Source organism: Prionailurus bengalensis, chromosome B3, assembly GCF_016509475.1.
Source record: "Prionailurus bengalensis isolate Pbe53 chromosome B3, Fcat_Pben_1.1_paternal_pri, whole genome shotgun sequence".
In the NCBI taxonomy this organism is placed as follows: domain Eukaryota; kingdom Metazoa; phylum Chordata; class Mammalia; order Carnivora; family Felidae; genus Prionailurus; species Prionailurus bengalensis.
The window spans coordinates 71,723,022-71,750,166 of NC_057355.1; the positions used below are offsets into that span (position 1 = coordinate 71,723,022).

At 37.5% G+C, this 27,145-nt stretch overlaps 1 protein-coding gene and 2 non-coding genes across 3 annotated transcripts; all 3 read right to left on the minus strand.

The window, feature by feature from the left end:
- Positions 1-25,855, minus strand: CCNB1IP1 (cyclin B1 interacting protein 1). Its single transcript, XM_043554172.1, has 8 exons — positions 24,898-25,855; positions 20,518-20,611; positions 19,359-19,476; positions 14,643-14,719; positions 14,350-14,498; positions 11,121-11,453; positions 3,518-3,851; positions 1-991 (listed from the first exon to the last, which is right to left on the minus strand). Exons 6-8 carry the CDS (start codon positions 11,415-11,417, stop codon positions 789-791), a joined length of 834 nt encoding a protein of 277 aa, XP_043410107.1. The 5' UTR covers positions 11,418-11,453; positions 14,350-14,498; positions 14,643-14,719; positions 19,359-19,476; positions 20,518-20,611; positions 24,898-25,855; the 3' UTR covers positions 1-788.
- On the minus strand, positions 18,182-18,328 carry LOC122469888. The gene has a single exon (XR_006293767.1). It is a non-coding gene; the product is annotated as a small nucleolar RNA SNORA79 (small nucleolar RNA).
- On the minus strand, positions 20,256-20,332 carry LOC122469894. The gene has a single exon (XR_006293773.1). It is a non-coding gene; the product is annotated as a small nucleolar RNA SNORD126 (small nucleolar RNA).
- Positions 25,856-27,145: the final 1,290 nt, after the last annotated feature.

A 27,145-nucleotide genomic window follows, 5' to 3' on the forward strand; every position in this document is an offset into this window, starting at 1 on the left:
TAAATCTTTAAAAGTATTTTAATTAATATAATCTCTTGAGATCAATAATATATTGTTTAAATTTTCTGCGTAAGTAGGCCCAAGGCAACTGCTGGCAAAAGGGTAAAGAAAAAGTAATTTTATTTTAAAATAAATGCCAAAAATCAACTTTACAAAATAACTTTATCAATATGAATCATTTTAAAAAAGAAATATAAGACTTCATATACATGCATCAAATTGTACTCTCATTCACTGACATGAACACACCTCCACAAACTAACACAAGGGCAAATAAATAAATATATACAAATAGATATACATGGCCAAATAACAAGCTACAGATTCACCTGCCATTTCCAGAGACCAAAATCTTCTTATAAATACACTGGCAAATACAGCAAAATACCAATATAAAGGAACACATATATACATATATGCATAAATACCAGAACCCAAAGTGACATGTAGACATATACCACAGTGCTTATATACACATACATCATAAATAAGCATGTAGTCCAGAAAGAAAACAAATGGTGATCTACAAAACAGTCAAAAATATTATACCCTTTTCATTGCTGGTGAAAACTTAACAGTTCACAATAAAATTGAGTTTAATATAATGTTCATGTCTTAAATAATGTAAACAGAAAAAGAAACTAGACTCTAAAGCCATTCCTACAGACACTGAGTCTCTCATAAAAATATAACAGCACAATGATGGGGACTCCTACCCTAACTAGAATAAAGGTAATTTGCTAAATGAGACCACTGAAAGTGATAAGAGAAACATTCTGTAAAATGAGCTAAATTCTTTTCACTTTAAAGGCCCTGCTAGAGATTTGCTGCTGCTCTACTTCACGACCTGGGGAGGCAAAACTAAAAAAGCTGTTGCTGGGTTCAGGTGCTGTGGGAGAAGCCACAAAAAATGGTCTGAACTGAAAATCTCCATCTCCACCACCCCGATTTTGAACTGGTGTACTGTCCAAAGGAAACTTGGAGTTGTTCCCTAGGAAAAAAATAAGGGGAAAACTTAAGCATCCATTTGCTTACAGATCTTTAGGTACAAAAAGACAAAATTCATTTAATAAATATTTTAACAGAATCAATTCCTATGAGACAGTAAAATATAAACTTAATATTGGATAGAGAAAAGGGTTATGATGGCTCCTACTCCCTCCCCCAACCACAGTATATACTATACCTTCTGCTGTGATGCACTTTCCAGTAGCTATGAACTCATCACCAAAAGTAATTTTACAGTGAAATGTTTTTTAGTATAGCCAGAATTTACAATTCATAATTTCATTCATTATCTATGTAATCTACTTCAAAGGAATATTGTGTGTGTGTGTGTGTGTGTGTGTGTGTGTGTGTGTATGTGTGCACGCGTGTGTAATAAAGCCGTTTGTCCCAGGTTCTTTAAGAATAATTTTATTTATTTACTTATTTTATTTTTGAGAGAGAGAGAGTGCACCTAGCGGGGGGGGGGGGGGGGGGGTACATACAGAGGGAGAGAGAGACTCTTCAGCATGCTCATCTGGTGAGGAGCCCAATGCAGGGCTCAATCTCACAACCATGAGATCATGACCTGACCCAAAATCAAGAGTCCGACGCTTAACTGACTGAGCCACCAGGAGCCTCTAGAATAAAATTTTTTTAAAATACTGCCATAAACAGAAAATATATATCAACTATGAAAAACTGGCACATACTCGCAGTCCAAGATTAGAATAACATTAAAAAAAAAAATCAGACAATAGATCTGATTAAATAAACATTTAACAACTTCCACTGTACCATTCTTTGGCTTCTACAAGTTTTAAATGGAGTATGTAACTAAAAGAGAATGCTGACTATAAACATGCTTCAAGCCAACAGCTGTAACAAGAGATAAAAGTAAAAAGGTTAAGGGGCACCTGGGTGGGTCAGTCAGTGAAGCGTCCAACTTTGGCTCAGGTCATGATCTCATGGCTTGTGATTTCAAGCCCCGCATCGGGCTCTGTGCTGACAGCTCAGAGCCTGGAGCCTGCTCCAGACTCTGTGTGTCCCTCTCTCTGCCCGTCCCCTGCTTGCACTCTGTCTCTCACTCTCTCTTTCTCTCAAAAATAAATTAAAAAAAAAAAAAAAAGTTAAAAAAAAAGGTTAGGTGTGCATAAAAAGTGGAACAGGAAAGAACTGATGAATATAAAGAAATCAACATAAATGTGGATTGTAACAAGGAAAAAATATCTATAATGTTAATATACAATAACACTTTGACTAAATTATAATTATGATTAACTGAAATTTAAGCAAAAACTTGTTTTTGCTTCAATTCTTATATCTAATATTCTTCACCTTATTACTTCCTGCCTTTTCTAGGACATCTCTTCCCCTACTAAATGTTTTTCCTCAGGCTGTAATTCAAAAAACATGTATTTAGGAAATTAAGCACATGAAACTTCACTTTTTTACATTCCAAAACTAATTTATACTAATAGCATAGTAAAAATCACTTGGATTCTATTATATCAAGAATAGTATAAAGAGAACTCAGGAAGAGACAGGACTTCATTGCATCTGTCAAGGGACCTAACAAGCAGAAAAGAACTGGTATCTTCCTAGATTGTGCACTTCCAGAAAGCAGGAATCCTATCTGCATAATCCTTATATTCTCATTGCCTAGGATTATGTCTAGCAGACTAGTACATGAAGTATGTTTGATAAATACTTGATGAATGAATAAACAAAAGCAAACCAACAATAACTTAAGTACTGTGCAATCAGTATTGCCATGTGAAAGAAAATGAAACATGGACTTCTTGAGGATAGGAAATGGTTGAGTGTGGGCTCTGAAGATAGTTCTGCAACTTGACTAATTTACTTAAACTTTCTGTGCCTCAGTTTTCTCATCTGTAAAATAAGGGTAATAACTACTTCACAAAGTTTTAAAAATAAAATGAATATATGTAATATTATAACAGTATCTAGTCCTTAGTAAGGAATCGAAAACTGGCAACTAGTATTACTGCAAGGAAACAGCTTTTCACTTAAAGTATCAATTTGCAAACTATTTTGAAGAGATTTACTGTTTACAATGAAGATGTAACTTAGGGGCACCTGGGTGGCTCAGTCAGTTGAGTGTCTGACTTCGGCTCAGGTCATGATCTCTCAGTCTGTGAGTTCGAGCCCCGCATCGGGCTCTGTGCTGATGGCTCAGAGCCTGGAGCCTGCTTCGGATTCTGTGTCTCCCTCTCTCTCTGACCCTCCCCCGCTCATGCTCTGTCTCTCTCTCTGTCTCTCTCTGTCAAAAATAAATAAAATGTTAAAAAAAAAATTAAAAAAAAAAAAAAAAAAAAAAGAAGGTGTAACTTAACCACAAGCAAATAAAAATAAATAAAAGCAAAGATGTACATGTTTAGACCTGGATAAGGAATCTGGAACCTATCACCACTCTAGGCCTTTGGAGTCTCCATTGACTTTCTAGAACTGTGCAGAACACAATGTGAAAGATTTAAAGAACAGTTATTGGATATTATATGTCCTTTCTTACCTAATGGAAAGCCAAAAACACCAGATTGTGCAATCATGGATGGTTCCAGCATACTTTCTTGGTTAGCAATAGTGATGTTTCGCAGCCTAAGGCTATCATACAGGCCTTGGAGCTTTTGATACTGACGATTTCGCTCCATAAGTTTCTCAGAGATGTCACTGAACTTTTTCTTATATTCTTCTAGCACTTTCTTCATGGAGGTGACTTCCCCCTTCATAGAGGTCAATTCTACATCCTTACTCTGTATTTGCTGAGTGTATATCTTCTCCATCTGTTTCAGATGGCCCTCAGCCTTGCTGAAATTGTATTCTTGATAGAGACGCTCCTGATGTACCTGCCCCGAGAGAAAAAGAGATTTTTAAGGTAATAAGTACAAAGTTATATATCATAAAACTTTACACAAAAAGATTTACACCAGGACATTACTAATTTAACATTTAGAACCAGATTAAGAAGCAAACTAGATGTACAATTGGATGGTTACTATAGAAAATAATACACCATGTCACTAAACACATAAGAAAAAACTCTGGAGGAATATTCTCAAACTGCTACCATTATACCAACAAAAGTATCTATCTAACCCTGAAAAGTGACATGTAGTCTTAGTATTTTTAAAAAATATTGGGGCGCCTGGGTGGCGCAGTCGGTTAAGCGTCCGACTTCAGCCAGGTCACGATCTCGCAGTCCGTGAGTTCGAGCCCCGCGTCGGGCTATGGGCTGATGGCTCAGAGCCTGGAGCCTGTTTCCGATTCTGTGTCTCCCTCTCTCTCTGCCCTTCCCCCATTCATGCTCTGTCTCTCTCTGTCCCAAAAATAAATAAACGTTGAAAAAAAAAATTAAAAAAAAAAATATGAATGTCATATTTCAAGTAATCCATAGTATGGAGAACAGATAAGACAGTCTCCAATTATCCCTGTCTCCTTGTACTTAGATTCTCTCCTACAATGTGGGCAGAAGCTGTGACAAGAATACAGGTAAAATGAAAGGATGCTGCTTGATATTACATAAGACTATAAAGTCGGCCTTAGCACACTCTCTTGCTGGCTTTGTAAAAGCAAGTAGCCATGTTGCAAAGGCCAAGGCAAGTAATTGAGTACAGCCTTTGAGCAACAGCCAGCACAATACTGAAGTCATAATGAATCTAAACATAATACTGTACACAACCTTCACAAAAATTAACTCAAAATGGATCACAGAACTAATGTAAACACAAAACTATAAGATTCCTATAAGGTAACAGAGGAGAAAATCTAAATGATCTTGGGTTTAATGGTGACTTTTTAGATGCAACACAAAAAGGCACAATCTGTGAAAGAAAGAACTGATGAGCTAGATTTCATTAAAGTTGAAAATTTCTGCTCTGCAAAAGACAATGTCAAGAGAATGAAAAGACAAGCCATAGAATGAGAGAAAATATCTGGGGGCACCTAGGTGGCTTGGTCAGTTAAGCATCCAACTTCGGCTCAGGTCATGATCTCATGGTTTATAAGTTCGAGCCCCCTTCAGATCCTGTCTCCCTCTCTCTCTGTCCCCCCACGCTTTCTCTCTCAAAAAAAAAAAAAAAGACATGATAAGTCTGTTATCCAAAACATACAAAGAACTCTTAGAACTCAACAATAAATAACCCAACTTAAAAAATCAGTCACAGGGGCGGGCACCTGGGTGGCTCAGTCAGTTGAGCAGCTGACTTAAGTTCATGTCATGATCTTGCAGTTTGTGAGTTCGAGCCCCGCATCAGGCTTTGTGCTGACAGCTCGGAGCCTAGAGCCTGTTTCTGATTCTTGTCTCCCTCTGCCCCTCCCCTGCTCACACTCTGTCTCTGTCTCAAAAATGCATAAACATTAAAAACTTAAAAAAAAAAAAATCAGTCACAAACCTTAATAGACATTTCACCAAAGAAAATAAACAAATGTGAAGTAAGCATATGAAAAGATATCCCGACAAAGCTGTAATCATCAAGACAGTATGGTACTGGCACAAGAACAGACACTCAGATCAATGGAACAGAACAGAGAACCCAGAAATGGACCCACAAACATATGGCCAACTCATCTTTGACAAAGCAGGAAAGAATGTCCAATGGAATAAAGACAGTCTTTTCAGCAAGTGGTGCTGGGAAAACTGGACAGCGACATGCAGAAGAATGAACCTGGATGGACCACTTTCTTACACCATACACAAAAATAAACTCAAAATGGATGAAAGACCTCAATGTAACACAGGAAGCCATCAAAATCCTTGAGGAGAAAGCAGACACAAACCTCTTTGATCTTGGCCGCAGCAACTTCTTACTCAACACGTCTCCAGAAGCAAGGGAAACAAAAGCAAAAATGAACTACTGGGACCTCATCAAAATAAAAAGCTTCTACACAGTGAAGGAAACAATCAGCAAAACTAAATGACAACCGACAGAATGTGAGAAGCTTTTTGCAAATGACATATCAAATAAAGGGTTAATATCCAAAATCTATAAAGAACTGATCAAACTCAACACTCAAAAATCAAATAATCCAGTGAAGAAATAGGCAAAAGACATGAATAGACACTTCTCCAAGGAAAATATCCAGATGGCCAACCGACACATGAAAAAATGCTCAGCATCACTCATCATCAGGGAAATACAAATCAAAACCACAATGAGATACCACCTTACACCTGTCAGAATGGCTAACATCAACAACTCAGGCAACAACAGATGTTGGCGAGGATGTGGAGAAAGAGGATCTCTTTTGCATTGTTGGTGGCAATGCAAGCTGGTGCAGCCACTCTGGAAAACAGTATAGAGGTACCTCAAAAAACTAAAGGTAGAAATACCTACGACCCAGCAATTGCACTACTAGGCATGTATCCAAGGGATACAGGTGTGCTCTTTCAAAGGGACACATGCACCCCCATGTTTATAGCAGCACTATCAACAATAGCCAAAGTATGGAAAGAGCCCAAATGTCCATCGATGGATGAATAAATAAAGAAGATGTGGTATACATATATATACAATGGAGTATTACTCAGCAATCAAAAAGAATGAAATCTTACCATTTGCAACTACGTGAATGGAACTGGAGGGTATTATGCTAAGTGAAATTAGTCAGGCAGAGAAAGACAAATATATGACTTCACTCATATGAGGACGCTAAGACACAAAACAGATTAACAGAAGGAAAGGGAAACAAAAATAATATAGAAACAGGGAGGGGGACAAAGCAGAAGAGACTCAAATATGGAGAACAAACTGAGGGTTACTGGAGGGGTTGTAGGAGGGGGATGGGCTAAATGGGTAACGGGCATTAAGGAATCTGCTCCTGAAATCATTGTTGCACTATATGCTAACTAATTTGGATGTAAATTTTAAAAAATAAAATTAAAAAAAAGATATCCCATATCATGTCATCAGGTAAATGCAAATTAAAACAAGATACTACTACACACCTATTAGAATGGCCCAAATCCAGAACACTGATAACTAGCAAGGATGTGGAGCAAAAGGAACTCTCCTTCATTGATGATAGGAATGCAAAGTTTGGAAGACAGATTTCTTGTAAGACACATTCCTTATAAAACAGCAGTTTCTTATAAAACCAAACATAGTCTTACTATACAATCCAGAAATCATGCTCTTTGGTATTTATCCAAAGGAACTGAAAACATGTCTTGCACACAAATGTTTATAGCAGCTTTATTCATTATTACCAACACTTGTAAGCAACCAAATTGTCCTTCAGAGGTGAATGGATAAATAAACTGTAAAATCTAACAACAGAATAGTATTAACATTAAAAGGATATGAACTATCAAGACATGAAAAAAGAGGAAATTTAAATGAGTATTACTAAGTCAAAGAAGCCAATGGAGCGCCTGGGTGGCTCAGTGGGTTAAGCGTCAGACTTCAGCTCAGGTCATGATCTCACAGTCTGTGAGTTCGAGCCCTGCGTTGGGCTCTGTGCCAACAGCTCAGAGCCCGGAGCCTGCTTCAGCTTCTGTGTCTCCCTCTCTGCCTCTCCCCCCTCACACTCTGCCTCTGTCAATCTACGAAAAATGAATAAACCTTAAAAAAATTTAAAAAAAAGAAGCCAATGAAAAAGACTACAAACTGTAGGATTCCAACTGTGTGACAGTCTGAAAAAGGCAAAACTTTTCAGTTACTATTATGGAAATAGTAAAAAGATCAGTGGTTGCCAGGGGTTAGGGGAAAGGAGGGATAAAGATGGTGCACAGATTTTTAGAGCAGTGAAACTACTGTGGATGATATTATCATGGTGCATATAAGTCATTATACATTTGTCCAAATTCACAGCATATATATACCACAGAGAGAACCCTAATGTAAACTATGGACTTTGTATGACAGTGACATGTCAATGTAGGTCCACCATTTAAAACATATGTACCATCGCGGTGGCAGATGTTGATAACGGAGGACTATACATGTATCGAAGACAACAAATATACGGGAAATCTCTCCATCTTCCTCTTAATTGTGCTATAAACCTAACACTGCTTTAAAAATAAAGTCCCTTCGGGGCATCTGGGTGACTCAGTCAGATAAGCGCCCGACTTCAGCTCAGGTCATGATCTCATGGTCTGTGAGTTCGAGCCCCACGTCAGGCTCTGTGCTGACAGCTCAGAGCCTGGGGCCTGCTTCAGATTCTGTGTCTCCCTCTCTTTGCCCCTCCCCGACTCACACCTGTCTCTCTTTCTCTCAAAAGCAAATAAACATTAAAAAATTTAAAAAACAAAATAAAGAATAAAATCCTCTTAAAAAAGTAACAAAAAATATGGCCCTCAGTTTCACATTCCACTAGGAAAGGAATGCTGCCAGCATGAGCTTGGAAGCAGATCTTTCCTCAGTTGGCCATACTGTAGCCCCTGTCAACACCTTGATTATAGTTTTGAGAATCTGAGCAGTCTATGCCTGAACTCTTGACCTACACAAACTGAGATGATAAACATATGTTGTTCTAAGCCACTAAATTTGTTGATTAAGCCATTAAGTTTGTTACACATACACAACTACTATATACAGACACCAATTTTAGCTTATCTTTGGATTCATTATCCTTTATATATTGACAAGAATGAAATATGAGCACTCACCTCTAAATTTTTTAATTTGCCCATTCAATATAGCGTGATGTAACTCCACCAAGTCTGGGTTACCAGTCCCTTCTATGTAGTCCCACAGCACTCTGTACTTTCCTTATAATGTACACATTACAAATATATTATAAATGTCTGGGGTTTTTTAATCTTTATCACCACTAAACCGTAGCCTTCTTGAAACTCATACATTTTGTTCATTACTGTATACTCAGTACCTAACAAGGTGCATGAAATATAAATGTTTCCAGAAAATATTTGTTGAATAACTAAATAGGAAAAAAAAAAATTTATTTCTGACTACCTTACTCATTCACTGCTTTCTACCATATTTGAAAAGATGAAAATAGTAACACATTCATGTTCAATCAGTACTATCCCCCAAATAGGAATCCACTTTAAGATATAGTGTCTATTCATTCAGTCAATAAATATTTACTGAGACTTAAGACCAGTAACTATGATGGTCACTCAGGACCCAGAGATAAAGTATCAAAACTTGACATAAAGAACTCTCCCAACTAGAAGACATGAACAAGTATGCAGATAATTATAATACCATATAAATAATACAATAAAAGTATACATAAGATACAGGAGCATATAAGAGGGATGCCTTACCCAGAAAAATATAATGAAAGGATTAACTTGTTGACAAGCAAAATCTTTAAAAAGCATTATAAATGTATATGCAAGATATACAATATACTCAAGGACACAATTAAAGTTCTCCACAGAAAAGTCTTTCTAAGAAGGTACCAGAAATCATGAGTTAAGGATGTGAACTTGGTATTAAGGATGCTCATCACAGTGGTTTTAATAAACTAGAAAAAAATTATGAGACATTTCTATTATATCAAAAAAAAGACTAATAAAAGATAAATAAAAAAAGAGATAATATCTTGCAATATCTGAGTTACGTACATATAAAGAATTCTTGGTAGTACCTGGGTGGCTCAGTCAGTTGGGCATCTGACGTCAGCTCAGGTCATGATCTCAGTTTGTGAGTTCAAGCCCCACGATGGGCTCTGAGACTGGAGCCTGCTTCAGATTCTGTGTCTCCCTCTCTCTGCTCCTCCCCCACTCATGCTATGTCTCTCTTTCAAAAATGCATAAACATTAAAAAAGAGAGAGAATTCTACAAATCAATAGGGAAAAAACCTACAGCAAGTGAAATAAGCAAACTAAAACAGGCAATTCATAAAAATACATGAAAACATACAAGAAAATGTTTTCAGCTAACCGTCATCTAAGAAGTGCATATTTAAACAAGATTTTACTCTACTCATTATCTAATTGGTGAGTAGAAATATGAACAATCAGGCACCCTCATACATTTAAGGGACACAAAAGGTCCTAACTGGAAGACAATTTTAAAATACTGCAATTTGGGGAGCACTTGGCTGGTTCAATCGGTAAAGCATGCAACTTTTTTTTTTTTTTCAACGTTTATTTATTTTTGGGACAGAGAGAGACAGAGCATGAACGGGGGAAGGGCAGAGAGAGAGAGAGACACAGAATCGGAAACAGGCTCCAGGCTCTGAGCCATCAGCCCAGAGCCTGACGCGGGGCTCGAACTCACGGACCGCGCGATCGTGACCTGGCTGAAGTCGGACGCTTAACCGACTGCGCCACCCAGGCGCCCCAAAGCATGCAACTCTTGATCTCAGGGTTGTGAGTTTAAGCCTCAGGTTGAGCAGAGAGATTACTTAAAAATAAAATCTTTTAAAAGTTAAATTAATTAACTGCAATTTTTAAAACTTTGAAATATGTATTCATCCACTTTCAGGAATTTAATATTAACAAATAATTAAATACGTGAATTTGATAAGAATGCTCATCACATTTTTTTATAACTTGGAAGTAATTTATGATACAACTATTAAAATTATGATTATAAAATAACTAATTTAAAAATACTAAAATATTCTAGTAATCATAATATATCGTCAGCTGTAACTGATATTATCCTACTTTGGGACAAAAAATATATATATGTAAAACATATTTATGTACAAAAAAAAAGTCCAGTAATACACAAAAATATCAACAATGATCTCCAAGTTATGGAATTATGGGTGATTTTTTTATTTTCTTCCCTTTGGATTTCCAAAAGTAAACATATGACCTTTTCAAATTTTTTTTTTAGTGTTTATTTATTTTTGGGAGAGAGACAGAGACAGAGCGTGAGCAGGGGTGGGGCAGAGAGAAAGGGAGACACAGAAACCCAAGCAGGCTCCAGGCTCCCAGCAGTCAGCACAGAGCTGACGTGAGACTCAAACCAACAAACCACAAAATCATGACCTGTGCCAAAGCTGGATGCTTAACCAACTGAGCCACTCAGGGACCCCTAAACATATTACTTTTGAAAAAAAAAAATTATTAAAAAGAAAGTTTTCTATATATTCACAAAAAATAAATACAAACACAGTGAAGGAAAAACATTAGAAGCCTCCACATGCCTCCAATCATACTGTCCAGAAAAACTAGCCTAAGCACTAACCTGATACGTCCAGAAGGCCAGTGCACGGGAGCTAATGTCCAACACAATCTCTGGTCGAAGTCCTGCCAATACCATGGCTTTATATTCCTCTGATGGACTGAGTTCTGTGCGGACAATGTCTAGCTTTCCAGAAAGGGTACTGTTGCAGGCAGGGCAGATAGCTGGTGAACGACTAAACTCACCACTGCCATGCTGATCACAGAAGATGTGAGAGCAGGCAGTGACCCACGCATAACCAGAGAGTTTGAGACGACACTTGCGATAATTACAAAGCAGCATGTCTTCACACAAAGACATAATAGAAAGTGAGGTCTCCAGATGCTGAAAAGAATCCTAATAAGGGGTAAATGAAAAGGCCAAATAAGTCAACTTTTAGTGAAAATGAAATAAATAGTAAATAAACAGACCATGTTTTCATTTAATTACGATAAAATAATGTATTTTACTGTTTTTGTAATTATTATCAATGTTACATTGATTTCACTCAATATTAACTGTGTTCTTTTGTGTAAACTGCTAGAAAGTCCATGAAAAAAAATTTTAAAGAAACAAATTAAAGACACTAGTGGTCCAAATCTTACTAAAGCCAAAAATAGTATGTACGTAGAAAATAAAGTTCAGGAACATTTTGCAAAGTACAAACAAAAGTTAATTACGCCCTTCGCCATTCCTCAATACCTAAATAAAAAAGCCAAATTTATTACTGTCCATAGTTTGCTAGCATATTTTAGTATCACTTCTCACACTTGGCAGACTTAAGTCCAGGCACTGATTTCAACCATTCTTTAGTGCAAAGTGTCTTTTAAGTTACATTTTTAGGTTTTCCATAATAAATGGACTTCTCAGATTCTTTACCTGCATTGCCTTAACTAAAAAGCCGGTAGTAATCTGCTAGTATTAAAATAATTTAATTCGTCCAAGCAAATGACTATTATGAAACCTGAACAACTGTATAAAAGCTGCTTTATCATCAAACAATTCCTTGCAAACAAATTACAAGGATAGCATTTAATATTAATACAAATTGAATTGCTATTCAATTGCTATTGCTATTGAATGCTATCCTTGCAATTTTTTTTAAATGTAAAACTAAATAAATACTTTTAGGTTACTTTTCAATATAGCGTCCACTCTCACTGGAGTTTTACTAACCGAGACTGGACAGCAATATTGTGGATATATCAAAATCATACACTGTAAGAAATAATTGTGACACTTCAGTTATACACCAAGGAAAAATGTTCACATTTATCAACCGATAAATTCTGTCAAGAATGTTGCCTCAGTCACAGGGGTCGACGAGGACGCTCTGACACCTTTGTCCCCCAAAGTACCCGCTGAGGTAGGCTCCAAAGGTAAATGGCACCTTGCAGCCAGAGTTATAAGGCTTATTTTACCTCCAGCAGGGTTAATAGGCATGGGGCGAGCAGAAAAGCTGGGACGTTTCGAACCAGAGCCTTCTCGGGCAAAGCGAGGGGAGCGGCTAATTCCCAATTTTCCCTGACTGGGGGAATAAAGCCAATTTAGCGAGCTGTCCAAGTTACTGAGGGCCAAGTTTTTGAGAATTAGACTCACAGAAACTTCACTCTGGAGTTGTTGGCCTGCTTCCTGCGGTCTACCGAGAAAATAATAATAATACAAATAAAATATCTAACCTGAGGCGCCCAGATAAAGCGCGGGAAAACACCGGTGCCGCCACAATTCCACAACTACTGTAGGGAGGGCTCGCCCTGCGGCTCTTACTACATCTGAGAGCGCATGCGCGGGGTTGCCCCGGAGCCTGCCGGGTACTGGGCACAGGGCTCCGTACCGCTTGGGATCCTGGGACCGGTCAGGCTGTGGCACCCAGACTTGGTTGGGTACGTATTCCCGGCGCAGGCGCATATCAGGCGCTATGAGGGTGCGAGTCTCACGTAGTGTGGTCTAGGTTTCCCGCTTGGGAGCCCAATGGATACAGCCATTGAGTTCCCTGCACTGCCCTCGACTGGCAGAAGAGTTAACATCCTAGCCCTCCTGGGTGTAACAGCTGAGGTCAGAGTCTCCCGAGGTAACAGCAGGCAAGGGGGCGAGAGGCAGTTGAGAAGCTAACAGAACCTCTGAGTACACAGGCGTGTTTGTCCTAGAAACACTTGGGGATGACAGGCTGGGCACCACATACTTCCTAAGTAGGAAAAAGTCCCGGAAATGTGATGCCTGTAATTGGATAGCTATCACCTCCACATTCTAGTTCTGCCATTTTACTTTTTATCCATCTTGGTACAGGGATCTTTATAGCTTTCACATATCTTCTAGATACATTTAAAAATAGAACTTTTCCTTAGTTTATGATGTTACCAACATTTATTACAGGGCCTGAAATGAAGGGAGGATCAGGGGTCACAGCTTTTTTGAGGTGACCTGCCTGTGTGCTCTCCTGGACCTCCTTTTAATTGTTTAAATGTTTGTGCCTGTTTTACCCTAATGCTGTCACCTGCCAATTTCATTTCTGTTCTGTGTAACCTGCGTGGTCTTCTGCTCAATCTATAGAAGCCTATTGGAATTCATATTAGAAACTAAGCTGAAGAGGGCTTGAGGGGTCCTCAGAATACAAGCCTTAATGCTGTCTTTTGCAGCCACAGATAACTACACAATGGACACCAAAGCCCTGTAAACCCCTTTATGGGTTGTAAATCTCTAATACTAACCCTTTCTTCTTCAAACAAAACCTATCCTAATTACACAACTTTTGGCTAGTTTTCTGTCTACTTCCAACTTGTTCACAGTAATTAGAAAGGGTCCTCTTAGCCTTTGTATACATTTCCTAAAATGTCGTCTGTAACAGATAACTACACAATGGACACCAAAGCCCTGTAAACCCCTTTATGGGTTGTAAATCTCTAATACTAACCCTTTCTTCTTCAAACAAAACCTATCCTAATTACACAACTTTTGGCTAGTTTTCTGTCTACTTCCAACTTGTTCACAGTAATTAGAAAGGGTCCTCTTAGCCTTTGTATACATTTCCTAAAATGTCGTCTGAGAGTTTACAGTGGTAACTTAATTCTGGTGGTACAAACTGGATTCAAACAAAAGTGGGTGTTCATGTGTAAACCCCTAACATCTCTTTTGCATATCTGAGCAGTTTATGCATTTCCTGATTTTAATTATGCCAAATATACTACAAAAGTGTAGAATCTAAAGTTAGAAGCATTCAAATTCAACCAGTACCTAACTTTGTGATCTAACCTACCTTTGTACTGCAACATGATCTCTTCCTGCTTCTTCATCAAGAGCATTGATTCCCCAAACCTTAGGGTTTCAAAACTAAGTCAGTTTCAAAGTCAGTCTCAAATTTCCTCTAGAGTCAGTTTCACATTTCCAACCCACTTGGCTAAAAGCCTGTAAGAATAATATACATATTATGTGGGTGTGTATGTATACTTTTTTTTTTTTGCCAACATTTTGCCGGATAGAATAAAAAGGGGCAGGGGGCTACAAAGACTTAGTATCCCAGTTATCTGGAACACCAGGAACTGAACTAACCTCCTTCTTAGTGGCATTGTGTCCTCTTGTTATGGCAAACCTTTCACTGCCTTCACTGGCTCTTTTCTGGAGTGCTCCTGGGGATGAGATTACTAAAATCAATCAAGGCTGAGATACAGAGACCCATCCACCAAACAGAACTTTTTAAAATACTGGTTTTTGGGGTACCTGGATGGCTCAGTTAAGCATCAGACTTCAGCTCAGGTCATCATCTCCCAGTTTGTGAGTTTGAGCCCCAGATCAGGCTCTCTGCTGACCTCTCAGAGCATGGTGCCTGCTTTGGATTCTGTGTCTGCCTCTCCCCCACGCATACTCTGTCTCTCTCTCAAAAATAAACATTAAATTTTTTTTTAAATATTGGTTTTTATTATTAAATATCAAGCATACAAAAAATGTGACGAATGACCATCATGCAGCTTTAATAAACTGAAATCTTTCTCACACTTGATTTTCTTTTAAATGAAGTAACATATTATAAATATAACTGAAGCCTCCCCATTTTCTTCTACCTCTCCAGAGGTGAACAAGCCAGATTTTGGTATTTATCATTCTCATGCATGCTTTTATACTTTTAGTATATATGTATATATCAATCTTGTTTTGCATGTCCTTAAACTACTAAAATCTTATTTTGCGTGTCCTAAAACTACTTATCATAGTATGCATCACTTTGCTATTTTATTAACTGTTTTTGACATGTAGTCATGTTAATACACATACCTTGCATTAATTCATTTTAACAGCCAAATTCTAAAAATTTACCACAATGTATCCATTCTTCTAATGGACATTTCTTCCAGGTTTTTAAAATTAAAGACAATACTTCAATAAACTTCCTATATATGTCTTCTTGAATACACATGCCAAGAATTCCTATAGAACATAATACCCAGAGACTGGATTTGTGTATAATCAACTTCAAATAAATTTCACTACCACCAGCAAAAACGAGAGCACACTGCTTCAGACTTAGCAACATATGCAAGTGTCATTTTTCTGGTTTTGTTTTCATTTTTGCCCTTATGATGGCAGTAAAATGGCATCTCAATGTTTTAACATGCCAATTCTTTGATTATTAGTGAGATTAAGCATCTTTTCAGGTGACTGACTACTCAGAGATCCTCATCTGTGAGTTATTCATATCCTTTGATCATTTCTATATTTCTATGGAGTCCTTTGTTGATTACATGGTATGTAAACCTAAGTTTTAATTTTACTGTATACAAATTTATCAATCTTTCCTTTTGGTGCTTAAGTCTATTCCAATGTCATCATATTCCTTGTTTTTCTACAGGTTTAAAGTTTTGCTTTTCATTTATAGATGTTTGATCCATTCTTCCTAATATAAGGATCTGGATAAACTCTGTAATTTGTGCTTACGCATCATTTATACCATTTAATTACAGATTATCTTCACGTTTCAAAAATGATTTTTTTATCATAAAGTTTGATATTGATCTTGGGTAGATATTAAGTGTCTATCAGCTATACTGAGTATTTATATACCACATTGCTCTAAAAATTTCAAAATAGTAATTTCTCCTGTTATTATTGAATCTTAGAATGTTAGCATGATCTAAACTAATTTGATACTTATATTCATTTTAATGGAAGAATCTTAATCTAAAAATTAGATTTCATATTATAGTGACATACCATTTCTATAATTCTAGTATGAGTATTAAATCTCATTTCAAATCACAGGGATAAGTACTAGACTTCCAATACCTGAATTTGTATGTTATATCCCTTGCAAGTAAAATATATCCTCAGGGATATAAATATACTATGTAGGGCAAAAAATTCTTTAAAGTATAATTTAGCCAAAACAATTATAAGTATTTCAACATTAACTATAAAGCAGAAATAATGACTTTTTAACCATACCTGAGTGCTCTGTTAAACTTAAATCAATGATAAATGTCCAATTAAGGCTATAAATAAAATGCTCATAATAAAAGATATCCTATTAAATATCAGTAAGCTTTTGGGGTGCCTGGGTGGCTCAGTCGGTTAAGACTTCAATCGACTTCAGCTCAGGTCATAATCTCATGGTTCATGAGTCCAAGCCCTGCACTGGACTCTACTGTCAGCACAGAGGCCACTTTGGACCTTCTGTCCCCCTCTCTCTGCCCCTTTGCTGCTGGTTCTCTCTCAGAAAAATAAATAAACATACATACATACATAAATGTAAGCTTTTATATAATTATTCCTCAAATCCAGGTTGTTTTGGCAGCCATTCTTCATTGACCCTTAAAGGATCAAGCATCATAATCAAAGTAATCTCTACACCCAGCTTGGGTCTTGAACTCACAACACTAAGATCAAGAGCAGCATGCTCTACCAATAAGCCAGCCAGGCACCCCAAGTATTAAGACTTTTAGGTAGACTCACTGGTACCCAGATGTACCTATATATACAATGTACCTATATATACATTTTTCATCAGAGTCAAAATTTAAGTTCCAATTATTACATGTAAATAAATGTCTTGCCAAAATGCCATTAAAAAGGGTGCCATTTTCCAGGAACTTAAAAAAATATCTAATGGAGGTTTCACTTCACATATTTTTGAGTATCTATTCTAGGCCAGGCATTACAGATAAGGAAGTTTTCCTGCTTTCATGGAGTTTACAATCTAGCAAAGAATCTAAGAATGATGAAAGAAAATATTTTACTCTTCCTGCCTCTTACATTTTTGCAAGGTTTTTTTTAACTAATTTTCTTGCATTTCTTTTAAAAAAATTTTGTTAATGTGTATTTTTGAGAGAGACAGAGCATGAGTGGGGGAGGGGCAGAGCGAGGGAGACACATAATCCGAAGCAGGTCTCAGGTTCTGAGCTGTTGGCACAGAGCCCGATGCAGGTCTCGAACTCACGGACCTCGAGCTCATGACCTGAGCTGAAATCGGATGCTTAACCAACTGAGCCACCAGACACCCTGCAAGTTGATTCTATAAACCCTTTCTGAGGAGAAAAGTCTGTTTCCATCTTTAATTTCCATCTACTTTCATGCTGTGAAGAAAAATACATTTTTTAAAAATGTTTATTTATTCTTTGAGAGAGAGCACAAGCAGGGGAGGAGCAGAGAAAGACACACAGAATCCAAAGCAGGCTCCAGCCTCTGAGCTATCAGCACAGAGCCCAATGCAGGGCTCATAAACCGTGAGATCATGACCTGAGGTGAAGTCGGACGCTTAACCGACTGAGCCACCCAGGCACCCCGAAAAATACATTTTTAATACTAACCTAAAATGTGTAAGCAACCACTCGGTAGAAAATTGATCAGTAGAAACTCATCAGTACAAAATGATTACACAACTTAAAATGTAAACATGAATGACTTCAGAGTTATTGTTTCAGAAACTCTCAATTTACTAAACCACTTTCTTTCATAGCCCTAGGTCAGTGCTATTCAAATACTATTGCAGTCAAAGGATTGTCAATAAACTTATACATCCTTATATTTTAATGTTAGTTTTGTTTTATTTTTTCAATCACAGGTACATTGTCTTAACCTAGAATCACCATCTGCTTTGTAATTGTTTGACTCCGCAAAAATCAGAAGACACTAACGGACGGCCAACCCATCCCCATGGTGCCCTGAGTGAAAACAAGTCAGCTTGGATATATGATGGACTAAAATCTCACTACCTAAGCTCTAAGCAGTGAGAGGAACAGCCATCAAAATTTATCTCCAACCATTTTAATAAATGTTTTAAGAATGTTTTAATGTTTAAGAATGTTTTAAGAAATGTTTTAAGAAACATTTATAAAAATAAAGATATTAAGTCATTCTTTTTTTTTCAAGTCAGTCTTAATAGGAATCAATCACTACATCTAAATTTTTAAAAAGTCAATTAAGAGCTAAATGAACCATCAAGTATCATCTGCTCCAGCTAAAAGACAAAATGAGGAATAGGATGATAAATAACTCAGTGCCAAAACAAGATCAATCAACTAAAGAAATGTTATTGGAACAGTCACATAGAGATACACACTAGTCCTGATTATCATACTTATTACCATAATTCTAGAACTTTAAATTAGGTTTTATGTGCTGGAGACAAAGATGTCAGAAACCACCAGGTAGAATAGTTTAAGATAAATATGCACATGGACTTTGATGATAAAACAGCTAATATCTAGGGGCACCTGGGTGCCTCAGTCGGTTAAGTGCCTAGCTTCAGCTCAGGTCATGATCTCATGGTTCATGGGTTGGAGCCCCACATCGGGCTCTATGCTGACAACTCAGAGCCTAGAGCCTGCTTCAGATTATGTGTCTCCTTCCTTCTCTGCCCCTCCCCCACTTGCACTGTCTCTATCTGAATAATAAACATCAATAAAAAAAAACAGGTAATATCTATTGAACAATCACTATATGCTTAAGCAGTGTTCTAAGCCCACAAATTTATTATCTAATCTTCAAAGTGACATACTATTCTTTTGAATCTAGCACTATTATTCTCATAAGATATTAAGACACTGAGATGTTAAGAAACTTGCCAAGGTTACAGAGCTGTTAAGTGACAAAGGATTGGTTTGAACTCAGTCTCACTCCAGAATCTATGCATAATATACTATGCTACCTCAACATCTTTGACCTTTTAAAAAATTAAATCTGTAGCAACTTAGCAGCTGGCCACGAAGCCACAAAGTTGAATTTTCAAAGATTCATATGTATGTCAAAGCTTCTCAGCTTCAACATAAGCCTTACCACAAAAGAAAAATGTTGTCAACATCTGTTGTATATCCAGGACTTACAACACCCAAGGATTCCAAGCTGGGAAAGAAGTCAGACTCAGATCTAGTTTTGGTCTCCTGAAACGTCATTGCTGCAAAAAGACATAGCCAAAGCTGAAAGCTATTTCAAGTACTAATGTTACTTTGGATTATTTGCATTTCCTGTATTTCTCCCTCAGATGTACCCCATTCTCTGCTGAAGCATGCAGGCACAGATGAAAAGAATAGAAGCCTGTTCTGTGTAGGTTCAATTAATACAATACATGAATATAATAAAGTCAGAAAACACAGGGTAACAGGATCACCCTTAGAATCCAGTTCTAGAAACAATAATCCCTACTATTGAGTATATCCTTTCATAAAATTTCTGAAGTAAACATAAGTATATGAAAATATTTAAGCATAAAAGGGATTAGGCACACTGCTCTATAACTTGTTTTTAACTCAATGTATCTTGAATATCCTTCCATTTCAAAAAAGGTAAACCTGTATCAGAACTTTTAAGTGACTACATAGTGTTGCATTTTATGATCCTGACAAAATTGACTGAACCAACTCTGAAATCCTCTTAATCTTATATATAAATTAATAAAATAGTGATTAGTTAAAAACCGCCAAGTAAAGTGGGTGATAGAATTATACCAGTTATCAGTGCTTTTTCTGTAGTGTTTGAATGTTTACACTGAGAAAGATTCTTGACCCTGGTTCTATCTATGTCAAGAAGATATCACAAAAGGTCAAAGCACACAACAAAGTGTTGTAGTATCAGATCTGTAATTCAAAGATTTAAGATTTACCTGGGACTGGGGGGCTAGATCCCAGTAAGAATTCCAAGAAGCAGAATTCAACTCCAGGTGTTTGCCCTAGCTTTAGTCTGCTCAGAGCATGTGTTTAATCAGGGTGATCAGCTGAAACACGGACTTAACATGCATTTCATCATGGCAAACTATAGGTGACTGATGAAGGGCAAACCACCACAGGCTCCCCGTCTCTAAACTAGGAGGACACTCTTAAGGTTAGAACTAAGGCTTTTTCAAACTACCAAATTCCAGCCACTAAGGACACTGAGCCCCAAAACTTACTAGATGATTAGAAATCCAAATCAAGTAAAAAGACTTTTCTTTTACACTTACCTCTGGTATCAAATCCATCAGCTTCTATCTAGAAATTAGTTGAACCACACGATCTACCAACTACCTGCATATCATCTTTCCAAATGCATCATCTCTGAAAAATAAAGAGTAAATAATAAAGGTTATGATTACAGGACTTGAATGCATACCAGCCTACTCCCAAGCCACATCTCTATAACCTCAAGGAAAATTAACCTCAAGGAAAACCATTCTTTGTATCAATCGCCAACCAGTAATATAAATTGACCCATCTATTTGGAGAATGAATGGCATGAAATGCCCAAATGCCCAAACTCAGTATCACATTAGGACAGGACTCATTACACAAGCTCAGATTCTTGTATAAATTTAAAAGTTTGGGTAAAACTGTACAATAAGTTTAACCAAACTCCAAAAGTTACATGTCCAGAGTCTCACAATAAGAGAACAGTATGGAAAAGGAAGGAGCCATGTGCTGGCTGCAACCAGAGCTTTGCAGTTATGGGAACAAATTCAGTGAGATGGGGCATAAATGACATGGGTTACTGCCAACCTTTCCAAGTCCATAGGGTGTTCAACTACAGAAAATACTTGTAACCAGTCATTAGATTCACAAAATCCTTTAAAAAAGAAAGAAAGAAAGAAAGAAAGAAAGAAAGAAAGAAAGAAAGAAAGAAAGAAAGAAAGAAAGAAAGAAAGAAAGAAAGAAAGAAAAAATAAGGAAACGAGGGGCGCCTGGGTGGCGCAGTTGGTTAAGCGTCCGACTTCAGCCAGGTCACGATCTCGCGGTCTGTGAGTTCGAGCCCTGCGTCAGGCTCTGGGCTGATGGCTCGGAGCCTGGAGCCTGTTTCCGATTCTGTGTCTCCCTCTCTCTCTGCCCCTCCCCCGTTCATGCTCTGTCTCTCTCTGTCCCAAAAATAAATAAAAACGTTGGAAAAAAAATAAATAAATAAGGAAAGGAAAAAAGGGCGCCTGAGTGGCTCAGTTAGTTAAGTATCTGACTTCGGTTCAGGTCATGATCTCACGGTTTGTGAGTTCAAGTCCCGTGTCAGGCTCTGTGCTGACAGCTCAGAGCCTAGAGCCTGCTTCAGATTCTGTGTCTCCCTCTTTCTCTGCCCTTCCCCTGCTCATGCTCTGTCTGTCTGTCTCTCTCTCTCTCTCTCTCTCTCAAAAATGAACAAATTTTTTTTAATAAAAAGAAAAAAGAAGGAAAGAGCCAGGAACTCATAAAATAAATAAGGTAATCTTGGGCCCATGGCTTACTCAGTCAATAGAACATGGAACTTGATCTCAAGGTTTGAGTTCAAGCCCCATATTGGGCATGGAGCATACTTAAAAAAAGAGAGAGAGAGAGAGAAGGTAATCCAAAATAGTTAACTTTTTTTTCAAAGCATGTTTCAATTTCATGAGACAATACTGATTGTATTTAACGTTTACTTTTGGTAAAAATTTATCACAACAAACTAAAGAAAACTTTCCTGACATAGCAAAATTGAATTAGCATCATTTAGAACCCAAGGCAGCCACAAGATGGCAATATAAGAAAGCATAATTTCCTCTTCCAAGGCTTCAGTGTAATCTAACTTTCAGGTGAAAGCCTAGACACAAAGCTCATCACTGCAGGCAATCTTCAGACTATTCCCTATTATTAACTAGAAAGTTTCTTGTATTATATTTAATGATAATCTAAAACTTACTAAAACTATTATATTTTTATCATGTTCCTTTTCATACAGCAATGTGAAGATTTTAAAATCCATAACCTCAGATACAATCTAGTTAGAAATACAAGACTGATGCAGATTAATGTCCATGGGAAGTACCAAAAAGTGGTATAGCAAGGATTGTTAAAAATAAGAATCATTGGTCAGGATGCCTGGGTGGCTCAGTCGATTGAACGTCTGGCTTCAGCTCAGGTCATGATCTTGCAGTCTGTGAGTTTGAGCCCTGCATCGGGCTCTGTGTTGATAGCACAGAACCTGGAGTCTACTTTGGATTCTGTGTCTCCCTCTCTCTCTGCCCCTCCCCCACTCATGCTCTGTCTCTCTCTGGGTCAAAAATAAACATTTTAAAAAGTTAAAATAAATAAGAATCATTGGTCATAGTAGTCTTCATGAAGAAAAAAGTTATGTATCTTGAATGAGCCTTAAAATAATACCATATTGTATATTTGGAAGTTGCTAAGAAAGATCTTAAAAGTTATCATAGGGTGCCTGGGTGCCTCAGTTAATTAAGTGGCCAACTCTTGATTTGAGCTCAGGTCATGATCAGTTTGTTGAGTTCGAGCCTAGCATTGGGCTCTGCATTGACAGCACAGAGCCTTGCTTGTGAGTCTCCATCTCTCTGCCCCTCCCCCACTCACACTCTCTCTGCCTCTCTCAAAATAGATAAACTGAAAAAAAATTTAAGTCAAGGGGCGCCTGGGTGGCTTAGTTGGTTAAGCACCTGACTTCAGCTCAGGTCATGATACCAAGGTTGGTGAGCTCAAGCCCCACATCAGGGCTCTGTGCTGACAGACAGCTCAGAGCCTGGAGCCTGCTTCAGATTCTATGTCTCCCTCTCTCTCTCTGACCCTCCCCACGCTCATGTTCTGTCTCTCTCTCTCTCTCTCTGTCTCCCAAAAATAAAATAACATTAAAAAAAATTAAATAATTCTCATCACAAGAAAAAAAAATTGCACTACCCAACAGGTAACACCACATACAGCTGTTAAATTTTAAATTAAATTCCTCAGTCACATTTTAATTGCTCAATAACCACGTGTGGCTAATGGTTACCATGCAGAATACAAATATAGAACACTTCCATCACAGAAAATTCTGTTGGATAGCAGTGCCTTAAAGGATGGGTATGACTAAAATAAGCTGACGGAAAGGGAAGTAGTATCTAACATTCTTAAAAATTCCTATTATCTGGGGTCACCTGGGTGGCTCAGTAGGTTAAGCATCCAACTCTTGATTTCAGCTCAGGTCTTGATCTGATGGTCCCTGGGTTCAAGACCCATGTGAGGTTCCACACTGATAGTGCGAAGCATGCTTGGCATTCTCACTCTCTACCTACCCATCCCCTTCCCCTCTTGTGCATACACGGGTACACTCTCTCTCTCTCTCAAAATATTTTTTAATGTTTATTCATTTATTTTAAGAGAGAGAGAGTGAGAGAGCACGAGTGGGGGAGGGGCGGATCGTGAAAGGAGAGAGAAAATCCCAAGCAAGCTCCCCAATGTCAGCACAGACCCCAACAATGGGCTCGATCCCAAGAACCATGAGCGCATGACCTGAGCCGAAATCAAGAGCCAGATGCTTAACCCAGGCACCCCACAAAATAAATAAGCTTAAAACAAATTACTATTCTGTCAGAAACTTTAAAAACCATTTCACTCAAACTTTATTATCCCATATTTATTGTTAAATTTGAGGCTTAGAGAAATTAAATTAACTAGCTATTAAGAGCTATTAAGACCTAAGAATTAGGGACACCTGGGTGGCTGTCAGTTAAGCCTCCAGACATTTGATTTCAGCTCCAGTCATGATCTCAAGAGTTCTGAGATCAAGCCCCACATCAGTCTCTGCAAGATGATGTGGAGCCTGCTTGCGATTCTCTCTCTGACCCTCCCCCCCTAAAATAAGTACATAAACATTTTTTTTAAAGAGGATTTAAATTCAGTTCTATCCACTTCACCATGCTTCTTCCTACAAGAAATAGGAAGCAGAGTTACAGAAGATGGTTGGTTTTAGCATATAATGAGAATGACATACTGGCTCAGTAGGTCAGAAAGAAACTGAGGTGGTTTAAAGTACCTGAGAGATATAATCAAAGTGTTATTTTACTCCCATCTGACAGTTGAATAACACTTTAATTATTTAAGGCTGTTTTCAGATGAGCAGCATATTAGATTAACTAAGGGAACATAAGTAATAAGACATGAAGTGCAAGGTTTCTACAGTTCTACCAATGGCATTCTACCAATGAAGGCCATTTCATAATTACTAAGCATTTAGGGAACTCAAGTAAATATTTTATAAATACCCCATAAACTACCAATGACCCACTCATTTTGTCCCCTGTGACAAGTAAAAGCTTCTAAGTACTGGTATTCATGGCCAAAACATACATTTTATGTATGGGAACAGACGCTTCATGAAAACCTGATATAAACTACAAACTGATAATACCAAATCTGATTCTTCTAAGATGACAATTGCCTATTCAGTTCCATTCCAATTACTCAATGCCCACTGTGTGCCTAGGATTATGGGAATCAACAGTAATTTAAAGAACCTATCTTTCTGAGATAGAAAAGACACATAGACATGGGACACAGAGAACACTTTAAGGCATTATCTTAGTCAAAGTTCAAGTACTTGCTTTATGGTCCCATCAGCCTTTAACCATTCCTACCGAGAATGTCCAAATCCAAGCCCACTTGATTGATGTTACAGATGCTTTCACGGTGCCACTTCTGGGCTGGCACATAGGCTTTCGAAGACCCAGGCCTGCATTCCTCCATGGATTCCATCTTCAAACTGAAGCAAAAGGAAAACACAAAATTCTGCATAGGAATTAAATGCTACACTGTCACTTGGCATAGTTCTCTTTTAGAGATAGCTCTATAAGGCACTACTATCAGAAAAGATTCCAAGTTTGTTTCTCACTCACTGTCAGCTATTTTAGCCCAAAATACCAATGGTTTTAACCTCAGTGCAAGCAGAATCCACTCAGAGCATATATAAAAGTGAGGAGCTCAGAAACACAGACGGGCCATGCAGCTCATACCAAAAGACAACTATTTCACCAGGGTCACAAATGAAATACTACCTGAGGGCTTTGGATCACAACAGCAGGAAAGAATAACTTGAAATCAGAATACAAGAGCCAGTAAAAGTCTACTCTGTTAACTTGATATTTTATCTATTTCATAATACTTTGCCTATCTCAGAATTTACAAAGCCCTTTCTATATATTGCCTCATTTTGCAAATATAGGTCATCTCCATCTTATAGGTCTGTAAGCATGGTTTGGAGACTAATGGCAGGCACCTTAGTGGTTAACATAATGGATCTTGAAGTCAGACAAAACTGGAGCTTGACTCCCCCACCTATTTGCAACTTTTCTAAGCCTTGGTTTCCCTTTCTGTAAAATGAGGACAAATACCACCCACCTCTTAGGACTGTTGTGAAGATTAAATGAGGTAAAATAAACATAAAATACTTTGCACAGTAGCTGACATGCAACTAAATTGTTTAACGTGTTGTTTCTATTATTAAGTGTCCAAGCTCAACCAGCTAATGAGTAGGAATGGGGATATTCTGCCTAAAAATTTCACTTTCACAGTATCTTGAAGCCCAGAAAGTCACTCCCTAATGGGAGTGACACATCCCTAATAAGTCCACTTTCAAATCCAAGATACTCCTAACTGGAAAACTAGAGGTTTCACAAGACATGATTTTAGCCTTTTATGACTTAAAAAAAAATAAAAAAGCTTTGGTGGAATTCCCAGAAGCCTTTGTTTTGCATATTTTCATCCCAAAAAAACATTTCTGTTTTCCCTAACTTAATGCTAAAATATGAGTTTACTTACTCAACACTGTTATTTCAGGAAGATATCCAGCATGCATTCTGCTAAGTAAACACTGGAAACATGCTCCTTCTGCCCATGTGGTTTCTCTGGTTCATGTTGCCATTCCTTCTCAACATTAAATGTGTTCACAGCAAAATAAACCATCCCTTAAACTGAAGTGGGCAAAGATCCATTCACATAAAAGCCATCAGCGTGGTTTTGCTTTTGATAAAAAATCCTTTATTGCTCAATCAGGACATTTATGGTGTTGGTTGGTTTCCAGTTATCACCGTGTACAAAATAAATATAAGTAACAGGAAGCGGTGCATGTTTAGAGTCCTTATAAACTATATCAAACCCAACTGAACTGTGGCATGTGACAACTGACTTATATACAGGGTTATTCATTTTGGGGTAAACAAGACTGTAAACTACCTAAATGTTCACCAATAAAGCTTAAATTATGGTATGCACATACATTAGATTACTGTGTAACCATCATAAAGAATATGAATGTTCTTTATTCATTTGGAAATCTCAAGTGGGAAAAGATACATGGTAGAGTATGTAAGAGGGGAGGGTAAAATACATATATTTGCCTATACTTACATAAAATATCTCAGAAAGTATACATAAGAAAATGTTAATGCTGTTACTGGGTAGAGAAATTAGGCGACGTAGGAGACTTCATGATACACGCTTTGATCCCTTTTTAATTTAACCATGTAACTATTACTTTCCAAAAAAATAACATTAATTTAACAATAAAGCATAAGAATTATAAGGATGTTGAGAAGTCTACAACATTCTATTACTACATTCCATCCACTAGTTTATTTCTTTCACATCTTCTGCCTGGAAGAATAATGAACACATACATTGTATTCAAACTAATGTATATCAAGGAGGAAAAAAAAATGGGAATCCATTTACACTCAAAGTCACCAGGCAAGACTTTTTATAAGAAAAAATATATCCAAAATAAATTTACTGCTTACTTCTAGAAGGTATATAACATTTATTATAATGCCTGGCCTTCGTATATTTTGATTTTCAACAGCGGGGCCTCATAGTGGCCCACTGAGTTAC

What these genes read in the sequence shown, in the direction of transcription:
- CCNB1IP1 (XM_043554172.1), bottom strand. Translation starts at nt 11,417, where the DNA reads ATGTCTTTGTGTGAAGACATGCTGCTTTGTAATTATCGCAAGTGTCGT. An exon ending in TGGCCTTCTGGACGTATCAG is followed by an intron (nt 3,852 to 11,120) that starts GTTAGTGCTTAG and finishes CTCTCGGGGCAG; the next exon opens with GTACATCAGGAGCGTCTCTA. An exon ending in TGTTTTTGGCTTTCCATTAG is followed by an intron (nt 992 to 3,517) that starts GTAAGAAAGGAC and finishes TTTTTTTCCTAG; the next exon opens with GGAACAACTCCAAGTTTCCT.